Here is a 22,457-nt window from a genome sequence, read left to right on the forward strand (position 1 = left end):
ACTTGCAGGGAGAATTAGCAAAGGATGAGAAGACTGGATCAGATGTTAATTCATGGAAATGGAAGCAAGGTATTCAAAGCACTGCTTTAGTCTGAAAAGGGAAGGGAATGAATGCAGTTTTCCCAGGCCTCTGGTGTGTTAAACACTAGCTGGAGCTCCCACAAGCTGTGGCCCCATTGTCCCCAAAGCACCCCTTGTTTCCCTGGTGTCACCCCAGTTTTCCTGCACAACACTGTGAATATGATTTCAGTAGCTCTTTCTAAAACTTTGTTTTTCTCCATTAAAACTGCTCAGAGCAGGAAATGCTGTCCTACTGCAGGAGCAGATGGGATGTGACCCCCAAACAGGGCACAGATAGTTGCATAGTGGGAGAAAATTTTAAGAGTTAAGAAGGGAAGCGGCTTTGTATAGCAATTTGCTAATCAAATTTCATCTTGTAACAAGCTTAACTGACAATCAATTTCTAAAATATAAATGCCTCTTAGAGGAAATAGTCAAGTATGTCTTTACCAGAAAGATTTAACTAGGATAACTTAAAAAAGAGCACGGGAATTTTTTTTGTTTGTTTGTTTTTTGTTTGTTTTTTTTTTTTTTTTTTGAGCAATCACTCCAGAAATGGAGTTGCATTAAGTAGCAGCATAATCACGGGACAGTAACTACCTCTCTCTCTCTTGGAGTGCTGAGGTTACCACACTACACACTCTAGCAGCAAAGCTTTCACTTTAAAGAGATTTGTTTTCCTTACCTCTGTGTTTCAGAAATGCAGGTCTGCTCTGTAAAGTGACTATGAAAATGGCATCTGGCAGGAGCAACAGGAGCCCCGTGGGGTCCAGAGTCCTTCTTGGCCTCCAGTTCCTCACTGTGACCCTTTGCAGGTTAGCCATGGGGCTGTGACAGTTCAGGGGGCTTTGTCACCTCCCATGTGCTGTGTGACAGTGAACTGTTCCCTGAGCCAGAGCTGTAAGACCACATTCCTGCACTGGGAAATCAGTTAATGGTGGGAAAGGTGAAGGAGAATCCATCTCCCTCCTGCCTCCAAGGTAGCAGGCAGCAGTAAAAAAAAAAAGCAATAAGATAAAATACAAACACTTTTATATGCTGTTCATTAGTCAGCAGATCTGACTTTGCAAATTTTTATATATATATATATATATATATATATATATATATACATACACACACACACACACATATAGAGAGCAAATCTCTCGTGTGAAAAGGTGCCATTTTTTTTCTAAACAGAGTCCCTTTCCAAACTAGAACAGCACTTTAAATAGGTTCCTCTTAAAAAAAAAAAAAAAACAAAAAAAAAAAAAAAAAACAAACCCTTTTCTGCAGCAATGCACTTTAACTGGTCAGACAAGTACAGCTGTGGCTGTCTTGGGACACAGCTGTATAGGCAGGCAGCTCCTGGGCAGCCACAGCTCAGGGGGAACAACGTTGCTAGACCCTTGGGCATGGCAGCTCTACCTCTGGCAGCCCCCAGGCTGGCATAGCCCCCATGCTGCCCAGAGCAGCCCCACCATGCCCAAGCACTAACGGGGCTGGTGGCTGTCAGGGGACTTTGTAATCTGTCAAGAGAAACCCACCCTTGCCTGTCAAGAAGATTTAAACCCCGTTTTTTAGCAGGTCAGAAGTTGCACCCAGTTACAACCCAGCTGGCAGCCCAGGGCTGAGCTAAGCTGAACAGCAAAGCCAGGAGAAAGCTGTTACTGGGGTTGTGGGGTTTTTCCATAACATGGATATGGAACCCTTGTCACTTCAGTATTTTTTTTCTTTTTTAATCCAAGTTTGTGTGTCCTACATTGATTCTGTTCTGAGCTGGTTTGCAGAGTAACCATTTTTAACAGAAATTGTGCTGTCACCTTCAACTAGTGACCTATAAATCAAACCTTTTTAGGACAAGTGTCCTAACACTCAAGACTTACTTTCACAGTTAAGAAATTTCCTGCTGTACTAATTATTCTTTTTTTATTATTTTATTTTTGATTGCAGTCCTTATTTCAAGAAAAAAGTCTGTGTTCAGACTAGTCTGGAGTAGGCTGAAGAGTGAGCCTGCTGTAAGTTGTGGATATCAGACTGTTCTTCAGTGATTTTCCAAGCTGTTCCCAAACTGGTCCTCCATGACTGCTTCCCTTTTCCCCTTCCAGCAGACACTGGCCGACAGAAGCTCCATGGCCATTGGGTCCAGGGACAGCCGGCACTGCTGGAGGGGGGTGGGCAGGGGTGGCAGGGGAACCAGAGTTGGGAAAAGGGGAAATAAAACCAAGGTAGAGGGGACTGTACAATTGCATTGAAAGCAATTTAGCAGAAAGCGCTCTCATCAGACAGCTTTAAGAACAATGTGAATGAATACTTAGCAACTTGGGTAGGAATCTTGGAAAATTCTATAAATGTATACTTGAAATTCTGTTTGTATTTAAAAAAAAATTGCATTTTCTTCTTTCTTTTAACACTGTGTAAAAGAACATTATGCATGTGAGTGGTTTGAGAATTAAATGGTTTAATACTCAAATCCTTGTCTGTGTCTTATAGCTGACTGGTCCTGACCCATGGATTTTCCATGCCATTGAGGGGAGATCCTGGTCCCGGCTGTGGGCAGCTCCACACTGTCCTAAGCTGAGCAGCTTGGGAGAGGTTGCACAGTGCCAGGCTGTTGTTCCTGGCAACTCAGATGGCTTCTGTCATTTTTGGATGAGCTTTGTCTCACCTCTTCAGCAGGCTCAGCCCTTTTCAGTTGTTCCAGGAGGAACAAGCCTTGTGCTCTTGCTGCAGGCCAAGTTTTGGATGTTTTCCTTGCTGCCTATGGCAGGGGAAGCATTTTGTTTCAGTGCCATGCTAGGGAGACCCAGGTACTGCCTCAGCCCTCCTCTCTCACTAGCGTGCACCTCCACAGCCTGGAGCACAACTGAAAAAGGCAGAGATTACAGGGGGTTGTGTGTCCCTCAGTGATGTTCACAGGTAGGAGATGGGATCCAGCAAGAAAAGCCACAGTGGTAAATGCCAGAGGAGGGCAGGGAGAGGAAAAGCTGCTTTCTGAACTCTTCGTTATTTTCAAAATGCTTCTCCTTTTCTCCCAGGGTCCCAGCCCTGTGTTACATTCACAGCTTCTTTCCAAGGTACTGTTCCAGGGGAGCATGTCAGCCCCTAAAGCTCTGTGTAAGGTTTGCCATAGCCTGTGGGACAATGGAATAGGTGGCTCTCCATGTCCCAATCATACACCTCTTCCACACAAGCTCTAACTTTCCTATTAGGAAAAGGAGAGAGTCAAACCCCTGATAGCTTCCAAAACTAGAGACCCAGTGACCTAAGATCTGACCTACCAGCTCTATCCAAGTTAACTCTCTCACTGCTTGGCTGCTCTGGCAATTCCTGCCAAGGTAAGTCTTTACAAAGATGGATATTTTGCTGGTCCTACAAAATCTAGAGTAAATGGCCCACTGGGGAGTGCAACCCACTGTCTGCACGCACCACTTCCATCACCTACAGAGGACAGGAACTGTGTTTTCACTGCCTGATTGGTTTGAAACAACTGTCTAAAATGGAGAAGTCTTCGAAATCTTCTGCATCTTCAGGACAGCCACCCTGAGAAGACTAGAGGTCTGATCACATGTGGCCTGGCAGCAGGACATCTCAGCTCCAGAAGTAAACTTGCAAGTGAAATATATTTTTAACAAAGCTACAGGTACTGGTTACCTCACCTGGGCACTGTCATGGTTCATGGGCACCACTGCAATAGTAACTGTTAGTTGAAGTCTTAATATTAAAAAAGAGTTTCAAAGCCTTCGCTATGCAAGACTGTCACTAGTGACTCTCAGTACCTGGGCACACAGGATATACCAGAGCTGCTGGCAAGCAGGGCACAGCTGTTTGGCAGCTCCTCCACACACACGGAGCTGCAGAAGGGTGTTCGTGGACCAGCCAGCGCAAGCCTTATGGCTGCTGCTGTTCCACTGACCTCTCCAATGTGGGGCCCCTTTTGTTGGAAAAGAAGAATTTAAGTAAGTCTAGGAAGTGGCTTACTGTAAACTGTGCATTCAGAGAGCAGTCTGTTACATACAGATCTATAGGTTTTAATGAACCAAGCGATCAGAGTTACAGCTTGAGGCCTGAAAGGGAGGAAGGTTGGGCACAGGAAGGACAGCAGTGCTGGACTTAGGTGCCATGAAATACTGGTGCCAGATGAAATTCAGCTTTCCTTGCCATGGAGGACAGGTGAGGTGAGGTGACCTATGAGCCCCCTCACCCAACATGGCAGGGAGGAGCAGGGACAGCCCAACTGGACACAGTCCCTCCCTGCAGCTGGCACCAAATAGCAAGACCAACCACCCCAGGAGCAGCCCATGCTTTGTGGCAATACCCCACCTCCCATTTTCCTGAGGCAGAGGAGGGAGAAGCGAGGCCCTACCAGCCCCTTTAGGAGCAAGGATCAGCTATCCTGCCCATGAAGATGATGGTGTTGAGGGCAGCTTCCCGGATGAAAAGCAGGAAGGGCCTGTTGGCGTTGAAGATTTTTCTGTTCATAGGGAAAGAACGGCCAGAGATGGTAACAGCTGTAGCAGCTGATGCCTCACTGCCTTCTTCATTCACCTGCCAACCAAGAGAGAAGATGGGATTAAAATACAGGCATTATGCAGCATGGAGAGGGCTCACCCTCCTCTTCCACAAAAAGCAGGGGCCAACCTCCCTCCAAAGCCCCAGATGGGTGAGGAAGTGAACAGTGTAGGTTCAGAGCTATTTTTTTTCCTTTAACATTTCATGTTTTTAAAAAGCAAGAGGAAGATACACCGGCACAAAACAAGGCTCACCTCAAGGAAGGCTTTGTGGAAAGCCTCAGAAACGTACAGATCTGTGCGGCCCTCTGCGATGATACCTGAAATACAAAAATATACAAAGGTAAAACTCTGAGTTTAGAGGCAGCTCAAGAAAGAACACATTCCCATCCTTCACGGCCTGGAATCAGGCAGACGAGACGGCATAGCTGCCCTAAAACAAAAACCTCCATGTGCAACTGACTGCTAAACTGCCATATCCTCAGTGCAGAGCAGGGCTGAGTGTCCATGGTGGGACTTTACCAGAGTCCGTCACTGACTGCAGCAACATATAAATGCTTTCATGTTCTTGTTCCTCATGTGCTGCTGCACCTACTGCCCTGCCATCTAGGGAGGAATGGCTACCCCTCACCTCTACTCTGCACTGCCTTATCTCCACATCTCACCTGGGAGTCTAGCATTTTCCGGACTGAAGAGATCTTCCAGCCCCATTTTCCTTAGCTTTTCCTTGACACTGAAGCTGTCCTCAACGCGGAAACGAGGGAGGTAGACGAAGAGAGACACCTCCTTCATGGAGTCTATCCAGCCCTGCAGCTTCTCCGACGTCAGGTCTCGCTCCACCTCCTCCAATGGTGTCCCAGCACTGGGCAGGACCAGCACCATTGTGATATCGTCCCCTTTGTAAGGCAGCTCCAGCACCTGGACTTTGTCCTGGGGGATGAATGTATAGTGGAATTTGGACTCCTGGTACATAGTTGGGACTTTGCAGGTCTCACCACTGGCTTTATGAAATGTATCCAGTTTTGTGTTTGGAGCTGGGAACTGCGATTTCCAGTGCCCCTAAAAAGGAGAGGGGGGGAAAACAAACATGAGCACCATGTCTCCTCCAGGGAAGTGTGCTGCTCTTCCAGTTTTTTAGCTGTACCTTAAAATAAATGGTGTTGACCAGGACCAAGACAGTGAGATCATCAATACCACTTTCTGGGATCACTTCTGTAATGCGCTTCTCTGTCTTATTAGCCACCCACTCATTAATAATCTGCCTGGAAAGTTCTGGCTTCTCCTAGAAGAAGAGACCAAAAAAAGGTTAAACCAAGGGTTTTAAACACCTCTTTGTACCCCTCCTGCAGGAGACAGGTTCACAGGGTATGTGCTGGGGGAGAACAATGAAGTTTAGGTATGACGAGTGGGGATGTGGCTGTGGTTAAGGTGAGATGAAGCGAGAGGAGCTGCATCCCAGATTTCCTACTGCCTTCACCCATGTTCCACACACCCACAGCAGAGCACTTCCTCTGGACAAAAAAACAGGGATACAGCTAAAGCAGAAGGACTGGAGGTGGGGGGTGGAACCAAACAAAGCAGCAAAATTTGAGTAGTTCAAACTCACTTTGAAGTTCAAGGGCCAGAGTTTTGCTCCATAAACGATTTCACTGATGTTCTGGTAAGTCTCATTAAACACCAAAGATTTCTCCCCGAAGAGGCGGTTGGCCGATACCAGCTCTGAGGATTTGTTGGCTTTCTTGTAAAGGCGGCAGTTCAGCTTGGCAAAGAAGAAGTGGATCTGATCTGATGTCTTCTCTGAAATGGTGTCAAATCGAAAAACCTGGACAAGCCAAACAGCAACAAGGAATCCATGAGGAGGCTCTTGTGCTCCTGGATCCCAGAGCAAGTGGTGGTGCAGCCTTTGCCTCAACAGCAAGAAATCTGCAGGCCCTCAGAGCTTCACCTTCCATGTGTAATTGGGAACCCTAATCTATGGAAAATCAACACATCACCAGCCCAAGACCTCCTTTGGAGAGTCTAAATGGAGGATTAAAGTCTGCACAGACATGGAGGTGCTGCTCCTCTTTCCAACACCAGTTCTCTTGCTCTCTATACCCTGCCTTTGACTGGCCCCAGCTTCCCCTTTAAGTGCTGTTAAAATTAACACAGTGTTCATAACTCCCTACCACACCCCAGAGATGAGCATTGCACCAACAGGGCCTAGAAGCAGCTCTTGGGTTATACCAGGTCATGGGAGGACTCATATGTGCTAAACCTTCTTGTGACAATGCTAAAGGCTGCTCCTTCCCAGGAGGAATTCTCATGGCCTGTTGAGTACTTCTGGTACATCTTAGCAATCATTTTGAGGGTAGATTTTTGCAGCACAGGGAATTTTTTATCTGTTCCCAGCTGTCAGCTGGAAGGACAAATATGATTTGTCTACTGCCATCCAACCTCAGGGCTTTAAGGCACAGAAAATCCCATAACATATTGCTCTTTATGAACCTCCAATATCTTCAGCACTGTTTCCTGTGAGGCAAAGGTGGTGTTAGCAGCCCTTTCATGGGAAAAAGGGGGATTAGGAGTGCAGGTGTGGGTGGCTCAGTGGGAGAAGGGTGCCCTTCCAGTGGGAAGGCCTGCCCAGAAGCGAACACACAAGTGAAGATTTTGGAGATGTGGTTATAGCTGCTCCACTTAGGCTGTGTGGATAACGGCAGGAGACTCCCCAACATTATTTTTTCCAGAGAAAGGATCTGTAAGGAAAGCAACAGAGGGGACAAGCAGAGCAGTTTGATTCACACCTCCTCATTGCAGGGAAAAAGGCTCCTCTGGACTGAGGTCTCCCATTGGAGAAAAAGGTACAGGCAGCATCAAACCCCACATAGCAGGGGAGTTGTCAGGTAAGTGGGTCTGACCTTGAGAAGCGTGCTGGGACATCCAGGGAGTTAAATTAGTCCCATGGAAGAGCCAGAATTCAGAATTACCTCTTTGTCTGGGATCAGAACTATCCCCTGAGTGAGTATAGGGGCCACAGGTGGAAGGGGAGGCTCCCTGTGTACAGCCTCCTCTGCCCTGGAAGTCAGGTGGGCTGCAGGGTCTCCCATGTGTCTGATTTTTGTCCCAAGGAAGAGAGAGAAGGAACGTGAACAAGTCTCTCCCAATAGGACTTGATATCATGGCTTTTCCTGCTTTTTACATAAGGAAAAGCTTAGCTCAATCTGCAAGAAGCAAACTGTTCCCATTCCCTTCCCTCACCCTCCAAGTGGGCTTCCTTTCCTCCAGATGAAAACTAACCTCTCAAACCAAGGAATGCGGGATCCAAACAGGGAGTAAGGGGAGAGAGCTGGGATCTAAGCAAATCCAGAGACGAGGTTTGGAGCCACCTGGGATAGTGGAAAGTGTCCCTGCCCATGGCAGGGAGTAGAACGAGATGAGTTTTAAGGTCCTTCCAACTCGGGAATTCCTTCCCAAGGCAAGGAGCTGTCCTGACCCTGAGAGCAGCCATCAGCCATGATCACCTTTCCTGTCTTTCAGATCTGCTACAGGAAAAGGCTGAGGAATCTCCACCAACCTCCATGAGCTGCTGGAGGGTGCTGCCACAGGCTCCGAGCTTGGTCATGGCGAAGGCTGTGGAAATGCTGAGGGGTGACATGAAGATGTTTTCCCCATTGTCCTTGGAGTCAGCCAGGTACTTGTAGAAGATGACAGCAAACCGAGAGTTGGCTTTTGACAGCTCCCAGACCCGGGGGTTGGTGGACTCCGGGAGCTTGTCCTTTGCTGGGTCTTGTCCTTCACCCTCCTGGGGCTTCTTTTCGGGGTTGCGATAGATGCAGATGGGGTTCACTGGGATGTCGCGTGGCTTTGCCGTGCAGATGTCTTCCACAGTGTAGTGCTCAGGGACAGCCAGCCCCCAGACGCTGAGCAGACACACCACAAAGAGATGCATAGTCCTGGAACCAGAGAGAGAGCTTAGACATGCTGCCTGTCCATGAAACTCATGCTGCCGCCCACAGCCCACGGACCCGTTCCAGCCAACACCACAGTAATAGGAGCCCCACAGTCCTCTCCAATCATCCTTTTGCCCTGGACCTGCAGGATAAACAAGGACACACAGACAGCAGGAGGACAAGCCTGGCTGTGAGCACACAATGCTTTTAGAAGCAATACACTGAAACCAGTGTTTTCCCAGTGACCTGGGGGCCCTCTTTTTTAAGCAGCAGGCTCAGCCCTGACAAGTTTATACCAAAATGGATGATTTGAACTTTTGAGTCCTCCCCATTGACCAGTGAGATGGTGTGTTAGTTTAACACAACCTGGACTTTAGTGGGGGGCAGAGGAAGCCACGGAGGCTGCTTCTGAGAGAGAAGCTCCTCGAAACTTCCACTGTTTTGAGGAGCAGAGCCAATCCCTGAAAGCTCTGATGATGGACATATTGGCTGGCCCAATTCGAGAAGTTGGTAACACCTCTGTGATGTTGGTAACGCCTCTTAATATTTAAGAAAGGAAAAAGCATGGGAAGCTCTTTCTTCTCCTGAGGGGTGGTGAGGTGGTCACCGGGGCCCATCCCAGCGGGGGCCACCCGGGGCCACACGGGAGGGCCCTCCCAAGGCCAGAACCGTGTGGCCAGGGCCCTCCCATAGCTGGGGCCGCCTGTGTGGTGCTGGCGGGGACCACGTGGCCAGCAACGAAAACAAGGCAAAAAATTCCCTGACACAGAACACAAATGAGATCAGCCTTTTCAATGCAGCGAAGCTCTATAAGAACTTTTCAATTAATAGAACTTGAGAATAGTAATACCTATGGACAACAATTTTCTTCTGAGTCAGAGAGGAGGAAGAAGTGAGGATACATGAGGAGAACCAACATGGCGGCACCAAGGTCAGTGAAAAGAAGGAGAGGGAAGAGGTGCTCCGGGTGTCAGAGCTGAGATTTTTCTACAAGCCATGGTGAGGACTATAATACAACAAACTATTTCCCTGTAATTCATGAGGTGCATGGGGGGATGCAGAGATCCACTTGCAGCTCATGAGAAAGAGTGCCCATGCTGGAGCAAGTGGATGCTGAAAAGCTGTAATCTAGTGAAAAACTCGAACAGAGAGAGAGGACCCTTGCTTCCAGAGATAGAGAACCCTTGCTTCCAAATTAGAACAGCTTATTCTTAAAAGACTAAGCCCCATGAACTAAAATGACCCATGCTAGGTAGTTGCAGGAAGACTGCTTGGCCTGTGGGAGGGACTCACATTAAAGCAGGTCAGGCGGGACTGCTATTTCGTGAAAATTAGAACCACACTAGAGAAACTCACAGAGAACTGTCTCCTGTGGGAAGGACCCCATCAGAACAACAGAAAAAGAACTCCTTTCCCTGAATGAACTGAAGATTCTTAGAAAGTGAAAGACTGACCAAAATCCCAGGTTTTGCCTTCTTGCACTGTTGGTGGGAAAGAGGGAGAGGGCTGGGAAGAAAATAAGTGTTCTAAAGGTTTATTTTACTTCTTATTTCCCTTTTTACTTTTAATTCTGTTAATAATAAATTTTCTTTATACTGGTTAAGTTTTGAGCCTGTTTTGCCCTTAAAGTGTTTTTTTTCCCCTAATACTCATGAAGTTTTCATTTCAATGTCCCCTCCTCTGCTTAGCTATAGCAGAGGAAAATGAGTGAATAGTTTTTCATGGTGCCTGGCGCTTAGCCAGCATCAAACTCTGACAGGTATGGACCCTTACAGTGTCAGGACCCTGCCAGGCTCACCTCAGCTTTACAATATTTTTCAGTTACTGATGCAGGAGATGCTATTGCAGAGAAGAAAGGCAATAAGGAAAAGGTCTCCAGGGAAGTTGGTCTCTCCATGCACTGAGCATCTTTAATCCCAAAAAAATGTACTTTATAAGCATGTATGGTATAGCTGGTGCATCACACCAATTCCTGTCCAAAGTTCATACCACCTCAATGCAAAGTGGTTGTCCTTGGTACCTAAAGAGTGCAGGCTAATGTTAATTACTGTGTTCCAGCAAAAGCAGGTGTCTGAAAATCTCCCAGCGAGAGAGATAATTTATATTTTCTCATTTGCTAAAGCACATCAAACCTCAGAATGGTTTCAGTTTAAAGAAACCTTACATATCACCTTGGGTGCACCCCCTGCCATGGGCAGGGACATCTTCACTAGACCTGGTTGTTCCAAGTCTATCCAACCTGGCCTTGGACACTTCCAGGGATGGGGCAGCCATAGCTTCTCTGGGCAACCTGTGCCAGAACCTCACCACCCTCACAGGGAAGAATTTCCTCCTAAATCCCATCACCCACCTGCTCTGGCAGCAAGGTCTCATGAGCCATCCCAGGGCCGAAAGAGCATGTCCTGCACATTGTGGTTCTAAGATGCCCTTTGCATGACTGCTTTGTTCACATACCCCATGGGAGGAAGCTCAAGCCCCACAGCCACAACAGTTTGGGAAACAACTACTGGGAGGGGCTGGCAGCCTGGCCCACCACAGGACACTTTTTCAAACATGTGCCTATGTCGGGTACATCTCTGCCTGCCCCCACATACTCACTGCCATGGCTACCAAGCATTACCTTCTGACAAACTAAATTAAAAGTCACCTGCATTTAGCACTGGTGGCCTCCATGTCTGTGATCTTCCAGTGCTGATGGGCCAGCACCTGCTGGAGGAAAATGGGAGCAGCTGAAAGGCTAATCTGGGATGAAGGAGACCTCTGGGTTCTTCCACAACCCCCTCCCTTGGGCTCTTCGCCAATTACTTCATCTGTGCTCCAGTTCCTCTGCAAAAGCAGAAACTACCTTATCTGGCACCAAGACTGCATAGAGCACCAAGGCTGTGCGATAGCACAGCAAAACAAGAGGGACTCACTCAGACCACAGCCACAGCTCTTGCTGGTAATGACACATAGATTATCTTGCAAAAGGTTTAGGACAGATGCAACACCACAAAAGGTAAAAAAAAATCTAAAAAGGGAGGGAAGTTAACAGAAACAACAGACAACACCAAGGGCAAGAGAAAGGAAAAACTATTAAGACAGTTTAAAATACTCCAGGAAGTGCTGTTCTTCTGAACCTTTCACTTCCACAGGAAAAGTCAGCCAGCAACAAGCCAAGCACACTCCAGAGTTCCACAACCCTGGGGCCAGGAGCAGAGCCTTTCACTGCCTGCAGCAGCCCTCCCTCAACCACACTTGGTCCTGCAGCTCCAGCAGTACTGACACACTTGTGGCCAGTCCCGTCATGGAAAAGACAACCTCACCATGGTTCCTGCCCTGTCACTCCACTCACCTCCAGGGAAAGGCATGTCCTGACCCTATCTGTACAAGAACAAACACCTGCTTCTGTCAAGCCAGAAACAACTTGTGGTGTCCACCATCACACAAATTACTGCTAATCAAATTTCACATTTAAAGGCCAGAGCACAAGAGTAGGGAGGGCACCTCCATGCTCACCCTGTCCTCAATAAATGAGAAAGACTCCCTGTTTTTACTCTCCAGTAAAGTCCTGACTTCATCAATTCAGGGAAGACACAGGACTTTCTGCTAATGCCTTAAATCTACTTTACCATCCATTAAGGCTGATCTGGTCTCTGACACATCCAATCTTGTCTCTTACAGGCAAGAGCCCCTGCTATTTCTTATACCAGCTCTTTGTCATACAATTTGGCCAAAACCCACTCCTCCTCCCCCCACAGGCCTTCAACACTCCCTTTCCCTCTGCACTCCATGTGTCAACCTGGAAGAATCCCAAAAGTATTCCCACAACAGCACTGCCTGAAAGGGGTTACTGGCAAGGGGGAATGCAGAAATTAAAAAGGCTCTTACAAGGGTGAAGCAACAAAAAGTGCAGAAAACCAAGAAACAAGTTGCTGATTCAGCTCAAAATCAGAAGGTTCTGGGGAAGCATTGAGAAACTCCCCCATCCCTCGGCTTGCTGTGCAACACAGCTAGGCTCTCACCAGCACACGCCAATTCCATCCTGCTGTTCCATGGCTGCAGGACAGGATGATTAACTGTGCTTCCAAAATCCCTGGAACCCACCCTACTGAACCTACTAGGGCTACTGGTAGTGGTGGGAATGTCCCACAGCACCTACGCAGTGTGCTGCACAGCCCAGCTAATGTAAAATAGCTCAAACCATTTTGCGATTAATTTAGGCTCTTGAGAAACTGCCTCACACCCCAACAGCAGAGTCCAAAGCAAGCCAGCAGTGCTCTTTCACAGACAGCAATTACTCAGGACATCCTGATTTCACGAACTGCCCTCCACACTACGAAGCATTGCTGCAGGCTGGGGACAAAAGTCAAGCCTGACAATTTATAAAGCCAGCCTTCATGACAGCTGGGGCAGGAGGACCCTCTCTAATAGAGCAAAAAGCCACTCTGGCAGCAGCTAAAATTCACAGGCTCCTACTAAGGGAAAAGAAGCCGTTTCAAGGAATTAATTAACAATGAAATATTAGAGGAATCTGTTTCTCTTACCTGCCCTCCAGCCTTCTGCTTTTAGGAGGTAAATGGAAATTTTTGAGAGGATAGTCTTGCTTGAGCCCAAAGCAGTTTCCCCACTGGATTTCTGTGCTCAAGCAGAGCTGAGACAGCAGCAAGGGATGGTGGGAGGGGAGTAGGATGCTAAGGCCAAAGGCTGATGACCAGCTGCCAAAGGTTAAGCAAAGAGTAGGAAAAAAAAGAGGCAATGTTTAGTTTGAAAGAGGTTTTAAAGTTCAGTCTGACAAGGGAGAGTTTGACCATCTACTCCACACAAGTGCCACATGTCCTCATTTTTTGCCAACAGAAAATGAACTGCTTATCCCACAAGAAAAACCTCAAAACCTTAAAGAGTTTGAATAAAAGTTATACCAGGTATTTGTAGATCTAATTTTGGGATCTTGTCGCTAAGCAAAATGTTTCCCCCATCTGTCCCAAGCCCTGTCACCTGTTCCCCATTTCCTGAACAGACACAAGTTGGGAGAAGCTGCCCCACTTCACATTCTGCAGTTTCAAATACATCCTATCTTAAACACACTCACCTGGAACATGCTCCCTAGGGAATGGTCACAGCCCCAAGGCTGCCAGACCTCCAGGAGTGTTTGGACAACACTTTCAGGCATAGGGTGGGATTGCAGGAGTGTCCGTGCAGGGCCAGGAGTTGGACTCTCTGATCCTGGTGGGTCTCTTCCAGCCCAGGATATTCTGTGATCCTGTGACCTTTTACTTGCACTGCTGGAAAGGATTAACACCAGCTCCCCTAACTCCTGTCCAGATTCACAAGGCAGTGTAGTGAGCAGGACTGAACACCATTTCAGATCCAGAATGCAGCTGCTCTACAAATTCAGTAGCATTGCTCCCTGAATTTCAAATCCCAGGAGCAGGCTGGCTCAGTGGGTGCTGGAGCTGTCCTGTTCCTGGCCTCCAGTAAGAGGAACATTTTCCCTTAATGGAAAATGCAGTTGCAAACTGGTTTGGGTAAAGTGAAAGACCTTACTCCATCAGTATGGGATATAGTTAAATGGGACAGGGACTGTGGCGATAAATTCTCCATGAGAAAGGAAGGACATGCACACTGTACCTTGTTGCTTCAGGTGGGTGCTGGTTTAGTTTTTTGAGGTAACTCACATGTTTACAGATACCAGGGTTTTCAGAGTGCATTAGGGATGCTCCACACCCAGGCAGACATCCAAGCACAGGTTTCCATTTACCCAGTGCTCAGAGGTAGTTTAAAGCAGTAAAAACCAAAAGCAAACAACTATGCACATCCCACAGAGCTCCCAAGGCACTTCTGCCAGGGTAGCTGGGCGAATCTATCTTTTGAATGCAGCAAGTAAATGGTAATTTATTGCTGGTTCAGCATCAAGCAACAACCCAGCACTCACATCTGAGTGGAGCTATCCCAAAGGAAGCATCCAAGATGGCCAGTGTCTTAATACAAACTGTTAGATGCCTTGTTTGCTCTAATATAGGGGCTGTTTTTCTCCCAAAGCTGCTGCTCCCAGACCCAAAGCAAGGATCAGAGGCTCAAAACCATCAAGTATCAAAGCCTGGCAGCCTGCAGATGAAGCATCATGCTTTGGTTTTAGTCTCTCCCACACTTGTAGTCGTGCAGACAAAGGAGCTGGAGTTCAGTTAGGAGGAAGGAGGTTACAGAAACAACTGAACACATCCTAGATAGAAAGAAACAGTTCTTAAACATACCTGATTGGTGAGGAAGAACATAAATTGCCTTTTGTTTTGTGCTTTGGGTACTCACTGTTGAGTTTCATGGCTATGCACAGGGAAGACGACTCTTGCACTCACAGAGCAAGATGGGATCAAGGAATCTCATGAGCTAGCCTTTGCAAGATTCTTTCTATCCTGCTATCCATACCCCAGGGGAAAAAATTCCAGCAGGTACCATCCACTTGAAGCTGGTCTCCCTTCTTTTCCACATAAAGAAACCCAGACAGTTTCCGCCAATCTCTCTTGATGCAGACCACCCACTGCTTCCTTCCTGACTCTCCACAGCACTTCAGATCTTCCTTTTAAAAGCCAGACACTGCAGGAATTCAGCTCTCTTTTTTTTCCTTTTAAAGTGAGTCACTACATGAGGATCCTGAATCCTCAGACTACTGGGAGAAAGGGTAAGGAAACCATCACCAACTGAAACTCACAGTTTTCTGCTGGATTTCCCACTAAATACAATTCCTTTATAGGAACTGAATGCTTCGAGTCATCCTGCAAGTAAGTGTTGAAGTGTGAGTGGGCCTAATAATGACCAGTGATGGGCTTCAGCCCAGAAAAACACACCTTACCTAGATCCATGGTGCTCAGGCTCAAGAATAATGACAATAGTAATGAACATTATGCACAAACTCCAAGGGCAGAAGGTTGTGCTTGCCCTGGAGTAGGAGAAGGAAGAGTTTTTCAGTGAAGCAGCAGTTTCAGCACATCCAGTTTCAGTTTTACAGATAATGACTTGTTAAAGCCCACAAAAAGGTGTGAAAGGAGAAGACTAAAAACCACAAAGCAGACTGTGGAGCAAAACTTATTCTCACTTTAAGGCAAGTTCCAAACCAGGCTCAACATTAGACGAATACTGCCCACTCCCTGCTCTGAAGGGTCTGGTTTGCTTTTTAAATATGTATACTCTGAGCAGTTAACAGAACTGATTATTCTGAATATCTTTTCTTGTTCATCAGAGGTGAACAAGTGAAGGAGCCACTTTGGTTATGGGTGAAGTCAGAAGAGAGCAGACCAAACCCAGGAGACATGTGGCTTCTCTGCTATTTGGCATCTCTTATGCTCCAGCCTGGCAGAGAACACACACACCTTGAGGAGGTGAAAAATCTTACGCAGATGGTCCCACAGTCTTACACGTCATACAAAATTTAGAAGAATGCACATTCATCCCAGACAGAAAATGAGAGATATTTCAAAGTGTTCTTCATTAATTTATCATTTAATATAAATGCTGACAGAAAAGCAGGTAAGATCTTGTAGACATTTCCATCTATTTACAAACCAAATAGTGAATTTCCATTCTTCTTTTTTGTTCAATCTGCAACTCAAAGGACCCTTAGACATTCTGTGAGAGCAAGGTGAGGCTGAGTCAGCTTCAAGAGGAAGAAAAGCAAGGTGAAAAGGGAAGAAGAAATAGCATTTTGACATATGGCTTTTTCTATGTAACTGCCATGCATGTACAGTAGGTCTTCACTCCCTTGTTCTTTCATACAAAAGTGACACTGTTTGCTCTATAGGTCTGAGAATTAAATAAAGGAGACCAATTCTGATTTTCAAATCTCTGGGTCTTCTTGCCTTTTGCCTCCTTCAATGCACTGTCTCACTTCAGCAGAGTATCTAGAAGGTTTTTCTTTCAAGTCTAAAAAGTATATTGTAGGAGTAAAGACACAGGGAGTTGGAAATAGAGAACTTTCTTCTACTCCTTTTGTTATCTCAGTTTTCCCAAAAGGTAGCAAAGCATTTAACCTTTCCTGGAAAACACATAGCAATTCCCCATGTAGCTCTGAACATCTCCCCCATGACCAGGCCTGTATAAGACTTCGTAATTCCCCTGACCTGGCAAAGAGTTCAATTTATGGAATTCATCTCATACATTCTACTTCATCTCTACTCCTATTGTGAATGTTTTGATAGTTACAAACAATAAATATCCACAATATCAACCCAGAGTCAGCCATTCCCATTAAAGATTGAGAATTTTTGTTTATGAGAAACAGGAAAGGAAGAAAACAGCAGAAGAAAAGCAAGGAAAAACACAAGGAGAGAATGAATGATATTTTGTTTAGCACTGATTCATGAGAACAGCAGATGGAATTTCATTTATCTAGGATCCTAAATAAATTTAAGAAATAGTTCATAACCTGACTCAACGAACCTCATGGTCTCCTTTATTACCTAGACTATCCTTTATTTTATTTTTTGTTAAATATACCTCTGCAGGGCACAATCACATACAATCAATACGATTGGAAAATTACATGAGCTCTATCCCAAGCTTATATGCACCAATGTTAAAAAGTTATTTTAAAAACCAAACAACCCAAAAAAATAAAATAAACTTCACCCAAAAAGGTGATAATGACTGCAGAATGTCTCGGGGAGACGTGTACGGAACTAACAAGATCAAAGAAAACTAGGCTTACAAAAACCAGGAAAAAAATCATATATCGAGAAATCCCACAACTGGAAGTAGATGACTTCAAAGAAGAAGCGGGAGCTGTCACATAGATCCCACAGTTCTTCCTCCCTCCTCTTACAGGTGTCTTGCTTCACCTCTTCCTCCCCATAGCAACAAATACAATGGGGAGAAGAGCTTAACACAATGCTACCAGTTAAAGAAAATAGGGAAAAATAGCCAAGCTACAGTACAATTGCTAAGCTGACTTCAAGGAAAGATCCTTTCAGCATGGAGGCTGCTTACACAGCAAGCAGAGGCTAAAGAGGGAATGCAAACTCCTTAAAATTAGGAAAAACTCTGAAAGTCATTGCCATTGGTTTTGCCCATGTTGAGCAGCTTCACTTATAAGAGGCTGCAGATGAATGGTATCAATTGTGAGCTATGCAGCAGCTGTGATGTGAACAGGATTTCTTCTTCCTCTCAGGTTGCTTCATGCATTTATTAAAAGCTGCTGCCAAATTTCTTTTTAAAATCTACAAATAAAGAGGTCAGTGCACACATCCAGTTGTGGGATCCATCTGATATACAATCTGGTTTGGATGCCAAAGACTTGTGAGTACTGTCTGCCACAGAACTATTAATAAAATCTTTTTAACATTACAAAGAAGCAAATAATTTCTCAAACATCAAATACTCCAAAATATCTTTTTTTTCCCCATTTACAGATATGTTTACCCCATATACATTTCACATTTAATTCCATCATGTCTAATGCTTTTTATTTCCAGAGGCTGCACTACCTGTTGCTTCCATCTCTCCCAATACTGTATTTTTCAAATTGAAGTGGACAATTGTGTTTTCCTAAAACTTTCAGATCTTCGAAACAGTTGTTTCCTGGCATATGAAAACATCCAAACAGTGTATCTTTCCCAACTGCTGAACACCTGGCAATTGGCACTAAAAATCATACACAAACTCACTGAAATTGCAAAGATTGCCTGGGAAAGATCAGTTAATTCACGTTACTAAGCTACAGACATCCAGTTTTGATTATTACGGCCACATATTTTAAGTGTCAAATGACTGTGATGTTCCTGATTCAGACAAATCCACATTGCCATGGGCTCTTTTTATTGGGAAATTACATAAAAAGCTGCAGCCTCATTGTTTGCTACACTTCCCATGGCACAATACTACACTTCCCATTAGGAAACAAAATGATAAAGAAAATAAACATTAAAGTTTGTTCTCCTTTCTCTGCTAACCAAGGTTCTACCTGCATCACAAGAAGTGCCTTGAAGACTGTGACAACACTAAGCAGTTACATTCTTCTGCCTATAGAAGGCTAAAGGCCACATGTTAACTGTAGAAGGACACTGTGCTGGGATAACGTTTCCCCAAATCCCTTTCTTATGTTGTATAATTAGAATTAATTTACTCTAGTCTCTGTCATCCCCTGACATTCCAACAGAAAATAATGCAGTTGGTAACAGTTGACTATTGAAATGAAAATTCCCAATAAAGTTTTTGACATTTTAGGAGTCTATTTGAATTGAGAGCAAATCAATTTGTGCTACATAATAATCTGTATGTTGATTTGCCACAAGTAACAACCACCCATCTCTTGGCACCATGGCTGTACACAAAAGGTGGCTTAGAAGAGCTGCTTCACTTTCCTCAGAAATTCAGTTTACACTTACTCAAGCAAGGTGGATGTTTTTCCAGTTTGTAACTCCATTACCATGTAGACAACTCAAGAACTCTTGCTCCCTTTTTTTTGCCTCAGGGGAATTGACTTACTGTGATAGAAGAAATTAAGTTGTTGTCACACTGACTTTTTTTGGGTTGCTTTTAAATCAGCAACGTTAGGAGGCAGGAATGGAAGGCTGTGTTTTGGAAAGTGAATGATAACAACCTTTGAATATAAAGGTAACATCATGCCCCAGCAGCATTGCTCTGTGTTCCTTCTATCTATCCTAGGACCACGAACACTTCTCCGTACACACACAGACAAGCACAAAAACTTGCACTCTGCATATATTTGGGTCTTTTCTCCCATTTTAGAGCAGAGAAGATGGCTGGCGCTCCCTCTGTTCAGCCTTCTCAACACTGGCATGGCATTACTTGGACCATAGAAGCAGGTCTGAAAGAGCCAGTCCAGGAAAGATACTTTATACGGGGGTCTTTCAGATGACTGTCCTGTAGGTCTGCTTTGTTGTATGTCCAAAACTATAAATGGCAATGGAAATGAGGGTTTATGCTGCTCAGACTTCAAGAGATTTCTCTCTGAACCTAAAAACTTTAGTAACAAGTCTGAAAGAGTTTGAGTAGCTCAAGGAATGGAAATGTAAGCAGCTTTCTTGTATTATCAAATAAAAGCCTCACTCCTGGCCCTAAGAGAAAATTTGCCCCACCTTACTCAGTCCATGCTGTCAAGAGACAATATCATCATCACAAGTTTGGTTCTTCCACATCTAATTTAATGCAATGCTAGCATTTCACAAATCTTTTCAGTCCCAGTGGACCTAAAAGTCAGTCACATTTGTAACACTTTTACAGATTTACATTTGTAAATCTTTTACTGTAACTGAAGAAATTTTCAATCAGTATTTAGTTTAGAAACACTTAAGGACAATGCTTCTTGGATTAAAACATTTCTATGTTCCTTCTCCCTCTCTAAATGAGCCATTCAAACAGCTGAGAGAGTGCATGAGACTGAAAACACATCACACCATAGATATATCTTAGTACATTGCAAATTGTATGACTAGATGGAATGATTTTCCACAATTCAATGCATGGGCAAGGCTTGACAATCATTAACTTCTGGAAATTGCTATTAGGATAATACAGTCAACTCATAAATACCCTACACAAATGTCTGACGATCAAAATGGCTACACCGGGGAAAAAAAGTGTAAAGCACAAGTCTTTGGCTCTCCTTTAAAGAAAAACAGCAGTTTACCACGTTTATACAGATCCCCCGTTTGCCTACCAGTAGGGGCAATATCACATTTGTGCATCACTGAGTAATAACACCATTAGAAAAGGCAACTTCACAGAAGTTATTGGCTAAGCGAATTCATTTGAATGCTGTTTTGAGGCAGCAAGCTGTCACTGTTACACAATCAGGGAGGGTGGATGGGCAAGCCACAGGAGAAAAAGACGCAAAAAGGGGATCAACAGCTCAGAAAAAACGACAGAGAAGAGCTTGAGAAAAACAGGGATATAAGTGCTGCTAGCTTGAAAGATGCTCTGATCTACAGAAAAAAAGTCCTACTCTGAAATGGGACAAGAAGGGCAGAAGAAAAAGCTTAAACTTCTCCTATTAAGAAAAAAAGAACTAGGTCACAGGACAGACAGATGAGATGTTGACAGAAGGAGGGAAATAACATCACAGAATAAACAGACACCATCTATATACTGACTGAATCACAGACACACTGAAGCTTAACCTACCACTTGAAGCTTCCTATTCTGAAGGTTTGCCCATGCTGTCCATCTGGCTGAAACCCAGGTATCAATGACGGTTCAGAGTTGTCTGGTGCAGTAGAAAATTTAACCTACCTACCAAAGTAGAAAATTTAACCTACCTACCACAGCAGTGCCCCAACACCATGGTAATGCTGCTTCTTCTTGCCCAATAGAAGGAACTAAACCAGTTAGTAGCCAAGACCAATTTCACTGAGGTGGCCAGAATTCCTGTACAACTGGGACAATGATGGGCTACAGCAATGAGTGTAGCAAGATTCAGAGTCATTCCAGACATTTTCACGCTTCTTAGCTGTAAACATCAATGCTGCCATTACATGTAGAGCTATCTGTCCTCCAAGGTCTCCCAGTTTTTCCACAAAACTGGAACATTTTAGGTGCAGTTTCCAGAAAAATACTTAAGAGCATGTACTGCATTTTGCTGTTTGATTTGTTTAATCAACCAAACGTCTGCAAAAAAGAAAGCAGAAAAAGGGTAAAAAGAGGTAGAGGGGATGAAACAAAGTTGAAAATCAATACTGTTAGTAGATATTAAACAAACTATTTAACAAGCCAAACTGTAATTCTGGGCAAACAGGGCATTCACCTGGACATATTGATCACAACAAGGACATTATGCACAAAGTACAACACAGAGCTGGATGAAGGAAAAAAAACCGCAACCAGTAAGGTCTCCCTTCTAATCCACGGATTTTGGAAGCATTCATCATAAATTATCCAGCAATCTGAATAGTGCTTACTGAAGAATTCCAGGAGAAAATATGGAGAAAAGAATAATCCCTAACCTGGCAAGGGAACTAGGAAATAAAAGGTAAAGAGGTTTTTGACCCTCCAGATTTTCCTCTTAGTATTACAAATTAATCTGTAGGGTTCAACCTATCATAAACAACTTTGAAAATTAATTTTACATCCACAATTACTACAGTCAAAAAAAGGCACATTCTGGGCTTGTCCTCCTAGATTAGAATATTGCACTAATTATCTTGACTAAGATAAGCTCCTTGTGTTAATAAAGACACAGCAGGAAGGAGCAAACTAATTAAAATCAAGGAAAAGGCTGACCTGAAGGTGGTGCTCTGCACTGAAGGATGAGAGGGCCCAGGGCCTGCATCAGGTGACTAGGGAGCAGACGGCCAGGGAAAGACCTTCATCCTCCTCATGCCCAGAGCTGAGAAAGGAGGAATAGACCTGATGGGCTCCCAGCTCCATCACTCATCTGCTCAGCTCCAAGGGGAGTGGCTGGAATGCTTGGCCTCAAGTAGGAGATACAGATGGATGTGGGGCAAGGGGAGATGAAGCTGTTTCAGTGCAAAGTTGATTCTTTGCCAAAAGTTAGAAGAGGGGTTAGAAAAAAGCAAGCTTCAAACTACTCTTGGCAATTAAGAGGCCAAAGTTCAACTAAGAGCAAAATAAACCCGTGTTAAGACATACAGAGTGTGCGGGGAGGGGTGTGTTGAAAAATGCTTTTATTCTCATTCAGTGCTTCTACCTCCCAGACATTTGATCACAACAGCTGCGCTCACGCGAAAAAATTCTTGAAACATACCCAATATATATACAGATATAACTATGTATATATGTATATATATATATATATATATTTATATATAAATTTTTATTTAAATAAAAAAGAAAGCTCGAATCCCAAGCCAATATGTGTATCAAATCCTTGACCAGCCAGGTCTGTAGGGCATAATCAAATTCAATGTGAAATAGTATATAAACGCGGTGCCTTGACTGGGCAAATTAAATAATTGCTACTCAAAAGAGTCTTCTGTTTGGACTCTCCTACTGGTAGGCAATAGTGGGACTGTATCCCCTCCCACCC

The 22,457-nt window shown here is 44.7% G+C and overlaps 1 protein-coding gene across 6 annotated transcripts; it reads right to left on the reverse strand.

Moving 5' to 3' along the window:
- Positions 1-4,059: 4,059 nt before the first annotated feature.
- Positions 4,060-22,430, reverse strand: SERPINC1 (serpin family C member 1). 6 transcript variants are annotated; one of them, XM_082287277.1, is made up of 9 exons: positions 13,554-14,178; positions 13,009-13,179; positions 11,130-11,191; positions 8,107-8,485; positions 6,160-6,375; positions 5,698-5,835; positions 5,219-5,612; positions 4,809-4,873; positions 4,060-4,590 (listed from the first exon to the last, which is right to left on the reverse strand). In XM_082287277.1, the coding sequence occupies exons 3-9, from the start codon at positions 11,153-11,155 to the stop codon at positions 4,417-4,419; spliced, it is 1,392 nt and encodes a 463-aa protein (XP_082143403.1). In that variant the 5' UTR covers positions 11,156-11,191; positions 13,009-13,179; positions 13,554-14,178; the 3' UTR covers positions 4,060-4,416. The 6 variants fall into 6 exon arrangements, with proteins under 6 accessions (XP_082143403.1, XP_082143401.1, XP_082143402.1 ...); XM_082287275.1 differs by lacking the exons at positions 11,130-11,191; positions 13,009-13,179; positions 13,554-14,178 and adding exons at positions 20,731-21,079; positions 21,692-22,430; XM_082287276.1 differs by having other exon boundaries at positions 13,009-14,178.
- Between the last annotated feature and the right edge of the window lie 27 nt (positions 22,431-22,457).

Source organism: Coloeus monedula (genome assembly GCF_965178545.1).
Source record: "Coloeus monedula genome assembly, chromosome: 9".
Lineage (NCBI taxonomy): Eukaryota > Metazoa > Chordata > Aves > Passeriformes > Corvidae > Coloeus > Coloeus monedula.

What these genes read in the sequence shown, in the direction of transcription:
- SERPINC1 (XM_082287275.1), bottom strand. Translation starts at nt 20,906, where the DNA reads ATGTCTGGAATGACTCTGAATCTTGCTACACTCATTGCTGTAGCCCAT. An exon ending in TCTGGCCCTTGAACTTCAAA is followed by an intron (nt 5,836 to 6,159) that starts GTGAGTTTGAAC and finishes CTCTTCTTCTAG; the next exon opens with GAGAAGCCAGAACTTTCCAG. An exon ending in GGAAAATGCTAGACTCCCAG is followed by an intron (nt 4,874 to 5,218) that starts GTGAGATGTGGA and finishes TTTGTATTTCAG; the next exon opens with GTATCATCGCAGAGGGCCGC.